General features: G+C 38.1%; 1 protein-coding gene across 12 annotated transcripts in view; it reads right to left on the reverse strand.

Moving 5' to 3' along the window:
- USP28 (ubiquitin specific peptidase 28) overlaps positions 1–14,511 on the reverse strand; it is a 59,260-nt gene that overhangs the window by 16,504 nt on the left and 28,245 nt on the right. For 4 of the 12 annotated variants that reach the window (XR_011540864.1, XM_070623155.1, XM_070623153.1 and 1 more), the window contains exons 6-13: positions 13,574–13,660; positions 12,501–12,638; positions 11,477–11,550; positions 10,392–10,468; positions 8,989–9,137; positions 7,081–7,208; positions 4,410–4,505; positions 953–1,132 (exon numbers count right to left, since the gene is read on the reverse strand). Coding sequence is in view for 11 of the 12 variants with exons in the window: in XM_070623155.1 (XP_070479256.1) it covers positions 953–1,132; positions 4,410–4,505; positions 7,081–7,208; positions 8,989–9,137; positions 10,392–10,468; positions 11,477–11,550; positions 12,501–12,638; positions 13,574–13,660 (929 nt within the window). In the remaining variant the exon portion in view is untranslated. Of the gene's footprint in view, positions 1–952; positions 1,133–4,409; positions 4,506–7,080; positions 7,209–8,632; positions 8,710–8,988; positions 9,138–10,391; positions 10,472–11,476; positions 11,551–12,500; positions 12,639–13,573; positions 13,661–14,511 lie in introns of those variants that run through there. The other 8 variants (XM_070623154.1, XM_070623152.1, XM_070623150.1 and 5 more) reach the window with 4 other exon arrangements.

Below are 14,511 nucleotides of genomic sequence, written 5' to 3' on the forward strand. Positions count from 1 at the left end.
TAAAATCTAATAATATCAGGCAGTATTATTTTATGTGATTAAACAGCCTGCCCGACCACTTTTAAAAATTAAAGGCATTTATATTTCATAAAGAATATGAAAACATTCTATTAAAATAATCCAAACACAAAGGGAGAATGTAAAAAGTAAAAGAACCCCCATCTCTAGCCTCATGTCACCCCTTAGAGATAATTATTCTTAACATTTGGAATGGTCTATCCAGATATGCATTTCCACGCATACGTGGATGAATAAATATTAATATGGGGGGAGAGTTGGGAGAATGGTTGGGTTTTTTTTACCATAAAAGTCTAACTTTTTTTTTTATGGGTTCTAGTGTTTTCATTAGCCAGGACACACACATCAAATTTGATCCGTGCTGACCCTACGATCAAATTTGGCTCCTCTAGGCCACAAAGGTTGTTGAGCTGGAATACATTCAGAGAGCTCATGTGACTGGTCTTGTTTCTTCACTAGATGTGCCCCTCTGGGCTGTCCTCCTCAATTTCTAGCCAGTTCTTTTTCATGTCTTAATTTTCTATTTACAAATTAGTCTCTCTTTCCTTGATGTTTACTTAGTCATGCATACTTCTCAGCACATGGGAGATGAGATGTTCTGGAAGATCAGGGCTGGAGGATCCCTCTGAGAAAGGCCTTTAGTGGAAGCTAGCTAATAGTCAGCTCAAAATCAAGCAGCCCTGGTGGAGCGTGAACACCATTCCCAACAGTTTAGGAGCCTCTGAAATAATGCGCCCATCCCATGGGCAAGACGACTGCGCTGGGGGGGATTATGAACACTCCCACCCAAGTGACAGTTGGCAAAATCCCACCCTTTAAGACAAAGAGCTCACAGCCCTTGAGCTCTTATGGGGTGAATGGTGGAAAGATGGTGCTTAGTTGAAATTAAACCAAAAAGACAACATAGACTATCTTTAAAATTTGTTTTTATTACCTTTCCTCGGATGTCAGGTCAGAACCCGGAGAGTGCACTGAAGAAACTGGTAACGTCAGACGGGCATCACTCTGAGACGAAGAGCTTTCTGAGGCAGGTTTTGTACTAGCAAATTCAATAACATACTTCAGCATGTCTGGGAGCGGGAACCGAGCTGGGCCTGAGCCGTACTTCACGTACCTGAGAGGCAAAGACAATGGTGCTCTACTGGCCAGGTCTGTCTTGTATTTTGAGACTTGCTGACAAAAGATCTGCTATTGTGTGGAAAGTCAACTGACAGGCTAATTCCTAAAGGCTACACAATATTTAATATGTTACTCAAACAATCTAACACGTAAAAATTCTCTAACTACCAAAGTAAAACTTGATGACAGTCTACATTTTTATACCTGGCAGAAAACATTTCAAATGGGCTTCTAATCAAAGTCAGGCAAGTCAGACCTTCTCTTGATATAATATCACATTTAGGCTTTGGTCATAAAAGTAAATTCTGTTTCTTAAAGGAAAACAGATATGTTACCAGTACTCAAATCTGAAAATAATGCTGGTGAGCTAGTACCCAAGGGTTTTTTCTTGGCTGCCCTTTAGAGCACCTATTTTACAATTTAAGAGAAAGCTGGAAATGGGAAGTAGGTGTTGCTAATGGTGAGAGTTTAAGAAAACTGACAAATCTTTCCTCTGCAGAGTCCTAAGTACCCTATTATTCATACACTCGTACAATAGCATAGGCCTACTACTGAATAGCATAAACTACTGAAGATTTCTTTGGGATCAGTAAATAATAAATATTTTCAATATGTAATCAAAATAATTAAAAAATTACTTTAATAATATCCAATATTCTGCCATTACTAGTATAGGTCAGACTCAGTAAAGAGATTTATTTTAATGAATTCTATGGCCCGCTATAGTAAACAGAGTTTTTAAATGGTACAATTATTAAGTTGAATAGTTGGTACAGGTAAACCCTATAATTCTGGGATTCCACTTACAAGGGATGAGTCACTTCACATTTTTCTTCTCTGAACAAAGTAGAAGAAAAAAGAGGTACAGAACTAAGAAGAAGGAGAATTGTCTGTTTCTATATTAAAAAGGACACTATGAAATGAAAATGCTAGTGGAAATAAAGTACAATGCAACTCCACATATTGGTGGTAGAGGGTATGTAGCAAAGACACTTCATCTTCACTAATTTAAAGGAGAAGTAGAATTAGGAGCTGCCTGCCACCGAGAGCTGCAGCTTTCACTGGAACGGACGTCAAACGTGTAAAAGTAGAGGAACCTTGGAGAACTGCTCTATTCCTTAGATGTATTTTCTCCCCTTAATTTTGGCTGCTTTCAGCTTACCTAAACTCCACTTACCTTTCAAGATCTACTTTCTCCATGGCATCACCCTCATTATTCCACCCTCCCAACGCTGGAAAGAACACGTCCCCTCTCTGAACTCCTACAGTACATGAACTAAGCCTTGTGTCCATCCCATAGACACCACTAACATGACATGTCTTCTTAAGCACTTAGTGTTTATGAAAAGAATTAACTAATATACGACTGGCCTGGACCAAAGGAAACATTTTCTTACTAGCAATGCAGCACTGAACTATGTCAACGGGTTTTAAGTCATCACTTTACATCTGTAACTCTTCCCAGGGTTGCTGTATGCATTTTAATATGATACTTATACAAAATTTCAGGAAAAATTTTTCTCTAAGAAACCTATCTTCAGTTGTGTGACATAATCATTTTCCTTTTCTTCTACTGAATTCCTTTAGACAACTTTTAGGACCAACTACTTCATACAATGCAGCATCTGTATTAATTTAGTAGGATCAGAGCAAACGTAGTTTCAAAAAAGATGTCTATGCTGTATACAAGAAATCTTATTTTTAATATTACATCAAGGTATCTCAGAGAAGAAATGGTGAACATTTTCTTTCTTTCTTTCTTTTTTATTTCTGCTGAGGATGATTGGCCCTTAACTAACATCTGTGCCAGTCCTCTTCTATTTTGTATATGGGTCATTGCCACATCATGGCTGCCAGCAAGTGGTGTGGGTTCATGCCCAGGAACCAAACCCAGGTGGCTAAAGCAGAACACACTGAACTTAACCACTAGGCCATAGGGCCGGCCTCCTATTTTCGATTTTTTTAACGATAAAAGTAATGCAGGTACCTGATAAGCAAATTCAAATACAAAAAAGTGTAAAACAAACCACAAAAGTCATCTACCCCACCTCAGTTCTACTACCTAATGGTATCCTTTAACAGTTTCTTGTATATTTCCCCAGGAATATGTCACATATAGACAGGCAATTTAAAAAAAAAATTGTCCAAGTAAAATTCTCTGAAACTTTAAAAGGCATTTTATTTTAAAAAGAAAGTGCTAGAGAAAATGCTCCTATACTCTATCTTAGAATTTAAATAAGCCAGAATGCCTTGTTGGTTACTGGTAAATTGAGTATTTGTGAGCTATAATACATTAGGTATGTTTGGTTCTATGAAAACAATTAAAATTTTCCAATCTTACAAAGTATCATTAAAACATTAAAAGTAAACTATTGCTGCATGTAGAGAGCTCTGTAAATCACTTCCAGGACCGTATCTGAGGAATCAATCCTCAGCTTAAGTCTATATTAAGACAAACAGATGACTGATCACAGTACATCTTGGACAAGCTCTTCCGAAGTGAGAGAGGAAGCTGGGGGAGGGGGAAGGGTCTATCCTGGGCTGGTATGGAAAAGTGCAGCCTCTCAGGGAAATTAATGACCTAGCAAAGGAGTGGGTGGAGATAGGGTGGTGGCAGCAGCAAAATTAAGTAGATGAGTGGGAAAAAGCCATTGACATTGAATGGGATTTCCTTCTTAAATTCTAAATCAATGAGATCTATCTTGACCAGAAAGAAATTACTCGACTCCTCTTTAGGAAGTCATAGAGTGATTCCACAGAAATAGTGCAAAACAAACAAACAAAAAGGGAAAGATTCTCCGTAAGAGAAAGGACTTTGTGTCAGACATATTAGCCCTTTTAATCAGTCAGCTCTGCTCTAGGTAGAACAGTGTTTTTTTTAATCTTTCCCAGACACTTTCAAATTACTCCCAGACACGTGGGAAACTGCTTTCCCACGACAAAGAGATTGGAGTATTTTGACAGTTACCTCTCTCATATTTATGAAAAAGATACCAAGGAGAGTAGAAAAAGTGAAGGGCTAGGAAATCTGGACTTGAGTCCTCTTGAGGTCACTGCCAGTAACTAACTGTGCCACTGTGGGTCACTTAGGTCCCCTGGGACTCATGGATACTATTAGTTCATTTTAAAGACTGCTTCACACTTAGAAAAAAAATTTTCTTAGCTATTTTATAAAATATACTAACAAATACTTAATTTTTAAATAGGAGCAAATTATGATTTTAATGTTCTCCTCTTGCACGTTTCTAAGCACAAAGCTGTCCACGACTCACCTTTCCAGTTTTTGCTGCAGAACTTTTACTTCCTCTTTCAGCTTTCGAACGCACTCTCTCTTACTTCGAATGAGCTCTTTACTCCTGTACATGTACCTAAGCAAATGATAATCCCACAAACACAATTTATATTTAAAAACATTAATGACACAAAGTCTCAGCAAACTAAGGATACACGGAAATATCCTCAATCAGACAAACAGCATCTACGAAAACACAAAGCAAACATCATACTTAACGGTGAAAGACAGAAAGCTTTCCCCTAAGATCAGGAACAACTCAAGGATGCCTACTCTCGCTTCTTCTATTCAATGTTTTATTGGAGACGTAGTCAGTGCAATAAGGTTAAAAAAAAAAAGAAAGAAAGAAAAGGTATACAGATAGTAAAGGAAGAAGTAAAACTGCCCTTACTTGCAGATGACATGATCATCTACATAGAAAAATCTCAAGGAATCTACAAAAATGCACCAGAACTAGTAAGTGAGTTTAGTAAGGTCAAAAGATAAAGTCAATTAAAAAAGAGAGGGAAAAAATCTACTGCATTTCTGTATACTTGTAAAGAACAAATGGAAAGTAGAATTTTTAAAAAACCATATAATGACATCAAAAGCATGCATTAGTTAGGGATAAACTTAATAAGATATGTGCAAGACCTATACACTAAAAATCATAAAATACTGTTGAGAGAAATTAAGTCTTAAACAAATAGAGCTATACCATGTTCATGGACTGAAGGAATGAAAACTGTTAAGATGTCAATTTCCTCAAATTGATCTACAGGTTCAACACAATCCCAATCAAAATCTCAATAGCTATTAGGTAGAAAATGACAAGCTGATTCTAATATTTATATAGACAGGCAAAGGCCCAAAACAATTTTGAAAAAAGAAAAACAAAGTTGGAAGATCTACACTACCTGATGTCAAGATTTACAATAAAGCGACAGTAATCAAGACAATATGGCACTGGCCTAAGATTAGACAACAGACAGAATACAGACTCCAGAAACAGATCCACAAATAGATGTCCAATTAATTTTTGACAAAAGTATCAAGGTAATTCAATAGAGGAAAGGAGAGACTTTTCAACAAATGGTACTGGAATTTCTGGACATCCACATGCCTCCATTCCTCCTCCTGCCAAAAAAACCCCTCACCTCATACTATATATAAAAATAAACTCTAAATGGGTCATAGACATGAAGATAAAGTTAAAATTACAAAATTTCTAGGCAAAAATAGAACAAAATTTTTGTGACCTTGGCTTGAGAAAGATTTCTTAATTAGGACACAAAAAGCACAAACTATAAAAGAGAAACTGATACATTAGACTTCATTAAAACTAAAAATTCCTAGTCTTCTAAAGACACTAGTACAAAAATGGAACAGACAAGCAAGACAACAAATATTTGGATTTCTATCTAAAATATATAAAGAATTCTTACAACTCAGTATGAACACAACCAACCCAATTAAAGCAGACAGAAGATCTGGACAGATACTTCACCAAAGAAAATACACAAATGACCATTAATCAAGCACATGAAAAGATGCTCAACATCGTTAGTTATCAGGGAAATATAAATCAAAAGAAATTAAGATATTCCTACAAACCCACTAGAATGGCTAAAATTAAAAAGACTGATAATCGCAAGTATTGGCGAGGATTTGGAGCAAATGGAGTTCTCTGCTGGTAGGAATGAAAAATTATTCAGTCACTTTTGAAAATACTTTGGAAATTTTTTATAAAGTTAAACATACACTTTTCATACAACTCAGCAATCTCACTCCTAGTTATTTTACCCAGAAGCATAAAAACCACACTAACACATCTGTGAGTGTTCACAGCAGCTTTATTCATAGTAGCCTAAAACTGGATACATATGAAATGTCCATCAATTGGTGAGTGGAAAAAATATCGCAGTACATCCATACAATGGAATACTACTCAATAATATCAAAGAACAAACCACTGATACATGCAACAACATGGATGAATCCCAAAAACATTATCCTAAATGAAAGAAAATGGTCACAACAGGGTACATACTGAATATAAATGTCACTGATATGACATTGTAGAAATGGGAAAACTATAGGGCCAGAAAACAACGAAGTGGTTACCAGGGCCTGGAGGTAGGGGAAGGGACTGGCTGCAAAGGGGAGGAGGGAGCCTTCTGGGTGGTGGAAACGTTCTATATCTTGACTACGATGGTGGTTACCTGGCTGCACACATTTGTCAAAGCTCACTGGCTATACACCTAAGAATGGTAACTTTTTTGTGTGTAAACTATACATCAGTAAACCAGACTTTAAAAAGATTAAAATTCTATAATATAAGTCTCTCTAGAAGTTCTTTCCCCAGAAATACAAATAGTATTCAGACTAGAAAGAAATACACTGGGGTTACTCCAGATACTGTTCTTCACCCCCAAATTAGCAGGGCTTTCACCTAAAGCCTACCCACTCAAATTGCGGTCCAGGGATCAGAAGCATCATTAGCATCACCCTGAGAGCTTCTTAGAAATGCAAACTCTTGGCCCCAACTTAGATCCACTGAATCCAAATGTGCATATTATCAAGACCTCCAGGTGATTCCTATGCACGATACACTTAGTACATGCTCACTTCTGCTGCAATACATCGAGACGACAATTTCCCACAGAACTCACCTGTCCATATAAATGATCTGAGGAAACTCCAGCTTATTGTGAATTTTCTCTGGCTGACCAAGGGACTGATTGAACTCAAATCTTGAGAGTTCAAAGGTCAACACCGGAGGTAGCTTTGTAAACCAACGCTGCGTCAAGAGTAGAAATGTTGGAGAAAGAAGTTAATTTTAGGAACCAGCAGCAGCCAGATTTAAAACACCCCTCACCAAAGTTTCTTCTTTTGGTATAGAATTTATATTCAAACCAAACTCATACTAGAACTTTGTTTAGTCCCAAATACTAAAGGAAATGACCACTTAGAATTATGCCCTCTTAGAGAATATGATTGAAGAGTCCTCAAGACTCCAAATTTAGGAGCCAGTCAACAGCATTTTACTCAAATATCATCCTCAGATATAATCACCCTTAAATATGTGAACTGCACCAAGCTTCTACACAACTCATTCCTTACGTCATCAGTATTCAAAAGAGGCTCAAACTTGAAGAAAATGGCCAGCCAACCAAAGAATTAGAAATTATGATCTAAACAGCATATAACATAAGAGACAACGATCTCTATGAATCAGCTCAAAAGACTAATAGGTGTAGATACATTATATACTATTATCTACAGTCTTTACTATTTATTTACAGTATTTATTTACACAATTTGAATCCCCTTTATGTCTAAAAAGCCTCACGATTATGAGTTCTCAACTTTCTGAGAAAATCTCTCAATTCCAAGAATTTACACGTCTCCTGAGAGACCCAATCAAACCAACCTACAACGTTTCAAGAAAAGAAAGCGCTGACTTATAAACAAGATCTCACTGTCACTGATCCTGGATGAGGAAAAGCTAGACCAGGAAGGGCATTTCTCTTCAATTCACCTGTATGCCAGAGGTCTGTATGAATCGCTTTAACCCTTTACCAAAGGTGCAAACAGCCACGCTCCCTTCTCACACCCTGTTGGCATGAGGTGAATCCAGATAGTCTGTGTGATGGTACCCAGGGCTAAATCTAAACAAGCATAATGATTTTCATTTTTTTTTAGAGTTCCTAGCCTTGAATAAAGGTCTCCAGAGGTCCTTCTCTTCTGGAAGAGCCTGCATCAGCTCTGCACAGAGGGCACAGAGGTTATGCCTCTCAATGTGGAATCAGTACTTCCCCTGAAAACTAAGGAGGCGGTAGCTCTCTCCAGTTGCCACTGCTCTACAGCTAATATACTTTGACAAGGCTCATCTTAGGCTTCCTATTTTAATTCAAGAAAGCTTTTCTTTCTCCTACAGTAATTACCAAGTTGGACTCATATAAGTCACAATTTTGTTTCAAAATGTATACAAAAGGAGAATAATCCAAGCTGTGTGGTGTTGACAATTAAGCTACAAATGCAACTCACAAATTCTTAACCCAACTAGAATTTTGAGATATTAATTACCCTTGCTCTCTAACTTCCCACTTTCTTTCCAACCCACAAAAATAAATAAATGAATATTAAATTTAAAAGCAAAGGCAGAATTTACAACCGAGAACAATAAATACTATAATAGGGAAAATATTCTAAATGGCATACCATAGGAGTTAATCACTGTACTTTTACCCTCCGAAAATATGGAGGCAGTGGGTTCTCCCTACTCAGGTACAGGTAGGCTTCAACAGAAAGAGAGAAACTTGATCATACTTAAAACATCAGAAGCAGCACACAACCTTTATATGATTAACTCAAATTCACACTTTTAGTAAAGAATTCATTTATCAAACACTAAGACTCACTAGTTCATATCAACTCATGAGAGACTTCGGACTAGTTCAAGTTCTGTTAAGTGTAAAGTTATTTAGCATGTGATGGGAAAATAGTTTGCCAAAAAGCACAGTCCTACTTAACTGGTTTTGCCATTGGCACAGCAAATAAAAAAATATCCAACTCACCTCTTGTCCATACTTCACTGAATGATCGGAAGGAAGCAGCTCAATGTCACCCTCCACCATGGCCCCTTCCAAACATTCGTCTAAGTTGCGATAACCATTTACCTGAAGGGGATACTGGCCGAAGGTCTCATTGTTACAAAAGTGCTTTCCTAGGCAAAGAAACAGATTGCTTTTTTAAAGACATCACTACTGCTATCTAAAGCTTTTTTTCTGGCACCACAGACACAATATCTTCTTAATTCAGCAACTTCCTGAGAACTGGTTAGAAGTAGACGTCAGCCTGCATAGCAGCCTCTACTGAGCCAGTGGATGCGGGCACTGATCACTACAACTGCTCACATCGCAAAAAGAAAGACAACCAGACACTATGTGCCACCTGATCAAAGACAATCCACCACCTGTGAATTAGTCTTGCCAAAAAAAGCCTTACCTGAATCTGGCCAAACTCTAACTACCAATTTACAAAAATAGGAGGAGGTAGAAAGGAACATGTAAAACTATGTCACAGATATGCGAGTAGCACAACTTCAGACTGTAGGGAACGCTGGAGAACAAATAACCCAGGTTCTTAAAAAAAAATACGTTTCAAGGAGAAACGGATGGAGAGGGAGAGTCTACAGATTTTGAAAAGAGACTTGAAAGACATGCCCACCAATCATACATGAATCACATTTGGGTCCTGATTAAAGCAAACTGTAAAAATAAACACACTCCCCACCCCCTTCTCTCTCCCTCTCTCTCTGTATATGTAATTATAAAACAAATTGGAAATTTGAACACTGACTAGGTATTTGATATGAAGAAATGAGATTTTTTGGAGTGACAGTGGTAATGGGTTGTTCTAAAAAGACTGTTGGAGGGGTAAGAGCAGACAGGGGTCAGATGGGAAATGACCAGCCATGGCTAATGGTTGCTGAGTTCATGGGGGTTTTTATCTTGCTCTATTTGTATGTGTTCAAAATTCTCCATAGTTAAAAACAAAACAAAACAGCATTATGTGTCCAACATGCGGCTTAGAGAAACCTCTTTTGTAGACAAACATTTTTGGCAGTCTCACTCAATAAAACCTTTTCAGATTAAATATTATATTAGAAAAAACAACACTAAGTAACATCATTGTGTGTCTGACATTAATACTAGATTTGGGGAGTACTAATGTTATACAATTTAATAGAACAACTCTGAGATAAACATTGTGCCCATTTTACAAATGAAGAGACTGAGGATCCAGGAGCTCACATAGTTTGTCCACGATCACACAGATAGTAAGAGGCAGAACCAACATTTAGACCTGGATTTGTCTGACTTTCAAGCCTTTTCATTATGCTGCCTCCCCAAAGGGACACAGTCATATACAGACATGGTCACAGGTCTGGACTCAACACTTAGAGCAGACAATTTACCTTCACGAACCCCTTCAGTGAGGAAAGTACCGTAGAAGAGCTGCACCATTGGATTTTCAGATTTGTTCCTGGGATCGCTGCTTTTAAAAAAAGGAGACAACTGTTCCATTTGGATCAAATAAACACTGCACTAACCCCAACCATCAATCATTCAAAAGCAAAAATAATACATTTTCATCAACCCCTGAAGAGCCAGGTATGGTCAAAAATCAGTCATGAATTAGTTCAGTTCAAGCATTCATTAACAAGTATCTGCCCAGCATTGTGCCAAATTCTGAAGGCACAAAGACAGGAAGACATGATCCCTGGCCTTGCAGAGCTGAAAGTCTAAAATCAGAGTCACAGATGCAGACAAATACATATATTTGTATACATTCGATCTATGCATCTATATCCAATCATAGAGGTGTACAAGGTACAGAAGTAGTATAGAGGTAAGAATGAACCCTCATGCAGTTTGCACATACAGAACTGTTCCCAGTGGCATAATAGTAATGCAATGAAAAGAATTCATTTCTACAAGCCCATCTTAAATTGTTATTAACTATATAAGTTGCTATTTGCAAAGCTGTTTTATGATATACATTTCTTCTATCTAGAGTTAACACAGTCTAGAAAACAAATTTCTCAAGATTTGTATTAAGCAAGGGATACTTGTATTCTCTGCCCTGAATTTCACTTCTGTCAGGGACTGAAACAACCAAAAGCTAGCCTCTAACATTCTACATAGACTTCACAAGTCATCTCAGATTAAATTTAATATATCCATACTATACCACTATATTCACACCTAAGATTTATTTAACCTTTTAATACATTTTACAGCACAGGCTATGACTTTATCAAAGTTAACAATCTTGGGCCTTTTAGTAAAAAAGTTGCAGGTTAAGATGATTATCTATATCCTCAGAGAGGAAAACCAAAGGCAATGGGGATACACAACAGCGAATACCTAAGTGGTCATCCCATGAGGTTTGCTAAAAACCAGCAATTTCTACTTGAGAAGAGTACTTTTCCCCCAGATCGTAATTCTCACTGGACCACCGTGAAGAGGAAGGATGTACAAACAAATCCTCAACACTCACTTAACATTAACAGCTAGCTGGAATGCGTCCTCTAGCCAATCCAGGAGCTTGTGTGTGAATTCACTCACATCTTGCTATAAGAGAGGCACAAATTGCATAAGAGTTAGACCCAACACTATACTTCAGGAAATGAACATTTGCTCTCATCTCACCAATGACTAAGACTCTACTGCAACGAAAGGATTTATTTTTCAGGGTCAAATATCATGAAGATACAAGGAACACGGGAACCTAGCTACTATGGATAAACAGAAGGCGCGCGGGGCAACCTCTGACTAGGCCGTGGCTGGGAGGAAAGTGGAACTCTACCACCTCCGGCCACAGCTTTCCGTAACTAACTAACGAAATTCCAAGTAGGCCTTAAAAAAAATCCAAAGAACAGACCGCGGTCCTCTAGAACAATATGAGAGCTGAACGGAGACAGGAGACTTACGAAATGCTGTGAGGATTTTACAGAGCTGTAGGACCTTACACACATAGAAAAATTACATTATGAAGAAGCAGCTGCTGTAATAGCGACAGCTTTGTTGTTTGACAGGAGGCAGAGAAAGGAGAGTGCTAATGTCTAGGAGAGAAAGATTGCTCAGAAAAGCCACTGAACTCAGGTTTAGATAGTCTTAAAAATAGGCTTTCTATCTGGGCCGTCCCAAGACAAAGGCACAGACAAAGGACTTTACCTTTCTCCGTGACCCTTTGCTATGATTCACTGAGGTTATTTTCCAATCTCCTCCTTTCTACTTTAACAGCCCGTCTATTCTATTTCTTCCTCTCTTTAGAACTGCCAGCCTCCCCGACACAGCGTGCACACACACACATGCACACACACACACACACACACACTCTTTTTACCACCTGTTCCTTAGGCATTATAAGGGACAAAAACAGGCACCCGTAGTCCTGTTCAGTCATGTTCAAAACTTACTACACAGTTGAAATAAAGCAACATCACAGTAATATTAACAAGGTATGACTGCAAACTCCATGGAGTTTGAGGAAAACAAAAGAAGAACAGGCTTCTTTGTACCTGCTGTTCCTCAGGTGATCGGAACGCTCCCTTCAAGAGATCTAGGGCTGCGGAAGGGTCTACAAATTTGCGATTTGATCCCATCATCAGAGCAAACAAATACTGAAGCTCTTGCATAAACACGATGTTTCTCTTTTCCTGTAGAAAGGACAGCAATGTATTTGGAGAATTAGAACTTATAAAGGAAAAGTTACCACTGCCTAATTGATATTTCCCTAGATCTAGGTCAGAGTCAGGTCTCAAACTATGTTATAGGTACTCTCATAAGGTCTCTGTTGGGGATTGCCCTAACCTGAGGAATATCTATGTAAAAGCCAGAGAGAGAATATTCTCAGAAAAGCAAAAATGCTTATTTTCTGAAGCTGCTGCCCTCTCTCATGTTAGGAGAATGTACCACCCAGGTGAAATCCTGGGAAGCGTTAGATCGAGGGCAGGAGGTTTGTCCTTTGGCAAAAACAGATTGAAGGCTCTTCAGAAGAGGGTCGGGGCCTCAGGCATCAGGCCATCTGTCCGGCATCGCCCGGCCTGAGGGGCTGATAAGCTGTGTAGGAGCTCACTATTTCTGAATCTCCCCCTGGGGCACAGAAGCTGAGGCCGTCAGGGTGACTTGCCAATTTCTTCGAACTGCTTTTCTAATTTAATTCCTATGTAACTTTACATTTTGGTAAACCCTTATTTCTTTTTTTTTTCTTTTTTAAGATTTTTTTTCCTTTTTCTCCCCAAAGCCCCCCCGGTACATAGTTGTATATTCTTCGTTGTGGGTCCTTCTAGTTGTGGCATGTGGGATGCTGCCTCAGCGTGGTTTGATGAGCAGCGCCATGTCCGCGCCCAGGATTCTAACCAATGAAACACTGGGCCACCTGCAGCCGAGCGCGTAAACTTAACCACTCGGCCAAGGGGCCAGCCCCCGGTAAACCCTTATTTCCTGTCACAAAGAAGGCAGAAGAGCCATTTGGAAATGAAAACATGTATTAGCACAAGCAAAGAGCATCAGTTATCAGCTTTAGCCAAAAATGTAAAAGTCTTTGGGATGAAAGGAACTAAACAGTGAAGATTCCTCAGCACCAACTTACCGTGTGACTTGGACAATTTTCAAGCACATTCTGTGGCAGACTATAGCTGAGCACAAGTCTTCGAAATTCAGGCAATTGAAAGAGAGACTGAAATAAAGAAAGAAATGGATTCATAGCCTTTTTTTTCAAAATAATTGCAGCAAAAAAATATTTCTTTTACCTTCCAAGTGCATATAATGTCAATCTAGTAATTCCACTTTGCTACATAAAGGGAAATAATAATAGCCATGCATAAAAATTCAGCCGAAAGAATGTTAATCCTTTTAGGAAAAAACAACCTACTGGCTAACAATAGGAATAGATTAAATAAATTATAGTACATTTACACAACAAACTATTATGTAATCATTAAAATAATATTATAGAAAAATGTTTTCATAAAATGGACTACTACGTAGCAGTGAAAATGAATCAAGAGCTACATGTATCAACATGGATAAATCTCAGAAATGTATTTTGTGTGAAAAAAATAGACTATTACACTGTTTATATTAAGTTTACTTATACATAAAACGACAGGATTATATTGCTCAGGGATCCATACACGTGTGGTTATACCTGTGGGGAGCGAGGATGTAACTGAGGATGGTACAACAGGGACTCAGAATGCAGGGATTTGTAACATTTACTTCTAAAGCTGGGTGGTAGGTATGGCAGTGTTTACTATTCTCCATTCTTTGTCCTAAGTATTGTATTTCAAAAAATTTTAACAGCAGATATCTCTAGCTGGCAGAATCAGAAACAGGGATTCTTTTTATTATTTGTAAATCATACATTTTTCTACTATGAACACCTTTTGCAAGTTAACGCTTTTTAAAATCCCTTGTTTGAATATAACTCCTCACCCAACATACGCCTCAAATGAAAAACCCCTCAAGCCTGAATACTGGACCAGGCAAAACACTTTGCAATCAGAACTAAATGAAATACTTGAATTG

This window comes from Equus przewalskii, chromosome 6, assembly GCF_037783145.1.
Source record: "Equus przewalskii isolate Varuska chromosome 6, EquPr2, whole genome shotgun sequence".
NCBI lineage: Eukaryota > Metazoa > Chordata > Mammalia > Perissodactyla > Equidae > Equus > Equus przewalskii.